At 41.6% G+C, this 5,601-nt stretch overlaps 1 protein-coding gene across 1 annotated transcript; it reads right to left on the bottom strand.

Moving 5' to 3' along the window:
- Positions 1-39: 39 nt before the first annotated feature.
- On the bottom strand, positions 40-5,171 carry ETH_00006745 (uncharacterized protein; the record flags this gene model as incomplete). The annotated part of the gene is made up of 6 exons (XM_013380481.1): positions 40-1,284; positions 1,437-1,860; positions 2,184-2,248; positions 2,710-2,984; positions 3,708-3,879; positions 4,905-5,171. Coding segments are annotated over 6 exons (2,448 nt in total), but the record flags the coding sequence as incomplete, so codon positions are not given.
- Positions 5,172-5,601: the final 430 nt, after the last annotated feature.

A 5,601-nucleotide genomic window follows, 5' to 3' on the forward strand; every position in this document is an offset into this window, starting at 1 on the left:
TTGTGGCTGCTGCTGCTGTTGCTGCTGCTGAATCAAGACCTTTAGCTGCTGCTGCAGCTGCTGCCGCAGCATTGTGGCCCTGAGGATCTCTTCTTCCGAGTCGGTACGCAGACGCTGTGTCTGTTGCTGCTGCTGCAGTTGTTGCTGTTGTTGCTGCTGCAGTTGTCGCTGCTGCTGTTGCTGCTGCTGTTGCTGCTGATGCCTTAGCTGCTGATGCAACTGCTGCTGGTGTTGCTGCTGCTGCTGTTGCTGCTGATGGAGTTGCTGCTCCTGCTGCAGCTTCTGCTGCTGCAGCAGCAACAATTGCTGTTGCTGAAGCAACAATTGCTGCTGCTGCTGCAGCAACTGCTGCTGCTGCTGCTGCGACTCGAGAATGCTGTGCGGCTCGCTGCTGCACAGCCGAGCTGCTGCTTCTTCAAACCCAATTGTCTCTTCTTGAAAACAGACAGAAAAAAAAGGAGACAAATTTCCTGGAGAAAGAACTCCCCCTTCTAGTGGCGAGAAGAATGCTTCTTCCTTCAACTCACCTGCTGCTGCTGCTGCTGCTGCTGCTGGGGCTTTTGCTGCAGGTGCTGTTGCGGCTGCTGCTGCAAGTTGTGATTGTGCTGCTGCTGCTGTTGCTCCTGCTGCGTCTGCCGGTCGCAGCAAAGAAGCTGCGGTTCCTTGTGCTTCTTTTGAGCCGCTTATCCTTGCAGCAGCAGCAGCAGCAGCAGCACTTGGATTTGCTGCAAGGACGTCTAACTGACCAGCAGGCCCTGCAGATGCTGCTGAAAAGCTGCTGCTGCTTTCATTTTCGAAATCGCTGTTCTTTGGGTCTCCGCTGAAGCTGCTGCAGCTGTAGCAGCTGCAGCTGCTGCAGCTGCTACAGCTGCTGCAGCTGCTGCAGCTGCTGGCGTCCCTGTCATTGCTGCTGCTGCTGCTGCTGCTGCTGCTGCTGCTGCTGCTGCTGCTGGAATGCAAAGACATGGACGGGGGGGCCCCCAGCTGCTGCTGCGTAAAGGCCCTAGGGTTTACCACGAGGGGCCCCTGGGAATCTATGGAATCTATGGAGCCCCTGAGAGGAGTAGCAGCAGCAGAAGCAGCAGCAGAAGCAGCAGCGGAAGCAGCAGCAGCAGGAGAAGCAGCTGCTGCCCCATCTACTACCGAGGTTTCCTCTGGAGGCCTTGAAGCAGCAAGCAGCGGGTCTTCTGGGGATTTCGTCTCTTCCTCTGCTGCTGCAGCAGCAGCAGCTGCTGCAGCAGCTGCTGCTGCTGGAGACATGGCCTCTACTTCTGAGATTCGCCTCTGCCGTCAAACAGGAAGCAAAGCGGAGCAGGAACGCGATAATAAGATGGTGCAGCAGCAGCAGCAGCAGCAGCAACAGCTGCAGCAGCAGTCGAGAAAGGTGTTTCTTTTGAAGAGTGCAGCAGCTCTTTTGTGTCTCCTCGTTTCCTTACCTTTGCTGCTCTCATCTCCTGCAGCAGTGCAGCAGCAACAGCAATCTGGAGTTCCTGCGGCGGCAAGTAGTCTGAGGCCTCCTTGAGGGCCTCCTCCCCCTGCTGCTGCTGCTGCTGCTGCTGCTGCTGCTGCTGCTGCAATTCGCATGCAGCCCCGAGCACTGCTGTGAAGTCGCCCAGGTACTGTGGGGCCTCGCAGAGGGCCTCTAGAAGGTCCAGCAGCAGCTGCTTCGGAGTCAGGGGGCCCCCCCGTGGGGCCCCTTCTTCAGACAGCAGCAGCTCGGTTTGCTTCCTGCTGCAGCAGCTGCAGCCCCAGCTGCTGCTGCTGCTGCTGCTGCGGGCGTTGCATGCTGCTGCGGCTGCTGCAGCATTGTTGAAGTCGCTGAAAGTCTCCGTGAGCCTGAATAGGGTCTCTGAGAAGCAGCTGCAGACAGCAGCAGCAGCAGCAGCAGCAACAGTCTGAATACACTCAACTAGTGCCTCTGCAATCTCTTTAATCTCTTTAATTCCCCTTTATCTTTCTTTAATTTATTTTTATTTTTAATTCTTTTAAATTTAATTTTATTTATCTTTTTTTGACATCCAGCCTAAGCTCTAGATCTGCCTCTGAATTCTTTTTGATTTAATTCAATTTAATTAAACATCCTCTATTAATTCATTTATTTCTCCTTCAATTAAATTAATTAAATCAAATTAAATAAATTAAATTAATTAAATTAATTAAATTAAATTAAATTGAAAACCCACAGCAGCTGTTGCAAACTCCAGCAGGCCAATCGCCGCCGGGGCTCTCCCGCAGCCAAACGAATCACCTGAAACAAATAAATAAATAAATAAATAAATAAATAAATAAATAAATAAATAAATAAATAAATAAATAAATGAATAAATATAAATAAATAAATAAATAAATAAATAAATATAAACAAAAAGATGTAAAAGTCTAGAATTAAAATGATGTAAATGCAGCAAGTGCATGCGCCAGGGCCATTCAGGAAAGTGGGAAAAGGAAATAAACGAAACAAAATAAAATTAAATTAATTTTGAAATTAAAATAATTATTTTAATTTCAAAATTAATTTAATTTTATTTGTGAAAGGCTGGGAGACACAGCAGCAAATGCGGGGAAAGACAGAAAAAATGCAGCAGCAGCACCAGCAGCAGCAGCTGGAGCAGCAGCAGTAGCAGCAGCTGCAGCAGCAGCAGCAGCAGCAGCAGCAGCAGCAGCAGTATGCCTGTACTGCTGCTGCTGCCGCTGCTGTAGCATACATACTATCGTGTCTTCTGTCCCGAGTTGCTGCTGCGCTGCTGCAGCTGCTGCAGATGCTGCAGCACCAGCTGAGGCACTTCTGGACACAATGACGGGGACAAATGATATCTGCTGCTGCTGCTGCTGATGCGGCGGCAGCAGCTGCTTGTGCTCCAGCAGCTGCTGCTGCCAGTTTATAGTTGCTGCTAAGAAGTGCAGCAAATCTGCTGTTTGAGAACAAAGAAAACACAAAACCTGCAGCTGCAGCAGCAGCTGCTGCTGCTGCGATGCTGCAGGCTCTGCAGCAAAAGGTTACAGCCACAAAAAGGTAAACAAGCAAATGATAAATAAATAAATAAATAAATAAACAAATAAATAGATAAATAAATAAATAAATAAATAAATGAACAAATAAACAAATAAATAAATAATTAAATTTCAATTAAATGTTTTGCCTCTTTTATTGGCATTGAGAAGCAAATGAAAATAAAAATGCGAAAAATGAATTTTTAATAAAAAGCAAAAAGAGATTTTAAAATGGCTAAAAGTAAAAACGGAAATAAAAAAGAAAATAAAAAAGAAAATAAAAAAGATAACAAAATAAGAGGAAACAAAAAGGAAAATGAAAAGACAATAAAAAAGATAGGAAAATCAAAAAGAAAATAAAAAAGAAAATAAAAGGAGGATGAAAAGATAGAGAAAGGAAAAATGAGAAGATATAACGAAAAATAAATTAAAAATGTAAAATAAAGTAAAATAAAAAATAAAACAAAAGGTGAAATGAAAAGAGAAAATAAAGAGGAGGAAAAAGCAGTTAAAGAAACAAAAGAGGAAAATAAAGAAACAAAAGGAGACGAAAAAGAAACAAAAAGGAAATAAACAAGAAATAAAAGGAGAATTTAAAAAGAAAAAAAGGAAATAAAAAAGAAATAAAGAAGAAATAAAAGAGTTTTAGAAATTAAAAAAAGGGAATTAAAAACAGAAATAAAAAAGAACTAAAAAGGGAGAAAAAAGGCACTCACGATAGAGACAAAAGTAGGAAAAGGGCCTTTCAAAAGCATGCAGCTGCTGCTGCTGCTGCTGCTCCAGCTGCTGCTGCTGGTGCTGCTGCTGCTGCTGCGCTGCAGCAAAACTGAGGCGGCAAAAAGAGCGCAGCAGCGGCTGGGGTAGAGACACTTGCTTTGCGAGGGCTTTCTGAAAAATAAAAAAATGAAACTAAAATTAAGATTAAAATTAAAATAGAAAAACTAATAAAATAAAAATGAAATAAAATACCATTTAAATGATTAAAAAGCACCATATAAATAATTAAAATATTCTTTTTAATTGTAAAAAAGAAATCTCAAAAAGGCGCTTTTAAGAAAAAACACTTTTGAAGATAAAGAAGAAATAATATTAAAATAAATACTTTTAAAATTTAAAAAGCAATTTAAAGAAAGTTAAAAAACAGTTTGCTGAAATAAAAAAGGTAATTTAGTTATGTTAAAAAAAATTTAATGAAAAAGAAACAATTTGATAAAATAAAAAAGATAATTTAAAGAAACGAAAAGAGATAATTTTGGAAAATAAAAAAATAAAGTTTGAGAATAAAAAGACGATTTGAGAAAATAAAAAATAATTAAAATAATTATAAAAGCAATTTAAAGAAATAAAAGGAAACAATTTGATAAACAAAAAGGAGTAATTTGAAGAAATCAAAAAGAATAATTAAAAAACAAGAACAAAAAATTAGAGAAAAAGAAACAGTTTTAAAAAGACAAAAAATTTGGAAGCAAAAAACAAAAGAAAACTTTTTAGAGATAAAAGGAGACATTTTTAGGAAAAGGAAATAAAAAGAAATACAAGAAATTAAAAAATAAAAGGATAGAAACAGATAAACAAATAAAAAGAAATGAAAGAAAAAAGAAATAGGAAAAATAAAAAAGGAATAAAAAGAAATAAAAAGATAAAAGAAGTAAAAAGAAATAAAAATAAAAAAATAAAAAGATGAAAAAATAAAAAAGAAATTAAGATATTAAAAGAAATGAAAAACAGTAAACAGTGAAAGATGAACAAAATGAATAAATAAAATAAAGTAAAAAATAAATAAAATTAATAAAATAAACAAAATAAACAAAATAAACAAAATAGAAAACAAACAAAACAAATAAAACAAACAAAACAAATAAAATGAATAAAATAAAATAAATAAAAATAAAAGAAATAATAAAATAACGGACTATGAAAGAAGTATAAATCTGGGCCTTTCGCTGGGCCCTGGTGATGCCTTTTGCTGCTGCAGCAGCAGCAGCAGCTTCTTCTTTTTTCTTTTCAAAGAGCCGCAGCAGCAGCAAACGGGGCTTCAGCAGCAGCAGCAGCAAATCTCCGTGCACCAAATCTGCACTTTCCCACAGCCGCAGGCCCCTCAGCACCCACGCCTGCTGCTGCTGCTGCTGCTGCTGCTGCTGCTGCTGCTGCTGCTGCTGCACTTCTGCTGCGCTGCACATGCTGACGGAGACGCGCCTTCGCTGGGGCTCCAGGGGGCCCCCCTCTTGCTCCTGCGTCCCCTGGGGAGCAGCAGCAGCAGCAACAACGACCCCACAGCTCAGGTGCCCTGCTGCTGCTGCTGCTGCTGCTGTTTCGGCGGCGCCCTGTACGCCCGCCTCTGCTGCTGCACTTGCTGCTGCAGCAGTTGCTGCTGCTGCTTCTCCAAAGAGACACGTGGAAGTCACTGAGGGCCTCGGGTGTCTCTTTGTCCCGTAGCAGTGTGCATGCAAAGAGACAGCAACAGCAGCAGCAGCAAAAGAGCTGCAGCAAGCCTGGCAAAACTCCCAAGAAGACCCCACAAAGAAGTGCCCCTGGTGAGACACAGCAGCAGCAGCAGCAGCAGCAGCAGCAGCAGCCTTTCCTCCGGGGGCCATCACAAAGCTGCTTCCA

The sequence above is a fragment of the Eimeria tenella genome, genomic scaffold (genome assembly GCF_000499545.2).
Source record: "Eimeria tenella Houghton genomic scaffold, Eth_scaff662, whole genome shotgun sequence".
Lineage (NCBI taxonomy): Eukaryota > Apicomplexa > Conoidasida > Eucoccidiorida > Eimeriidae > Eimeria > Eimeria tenella.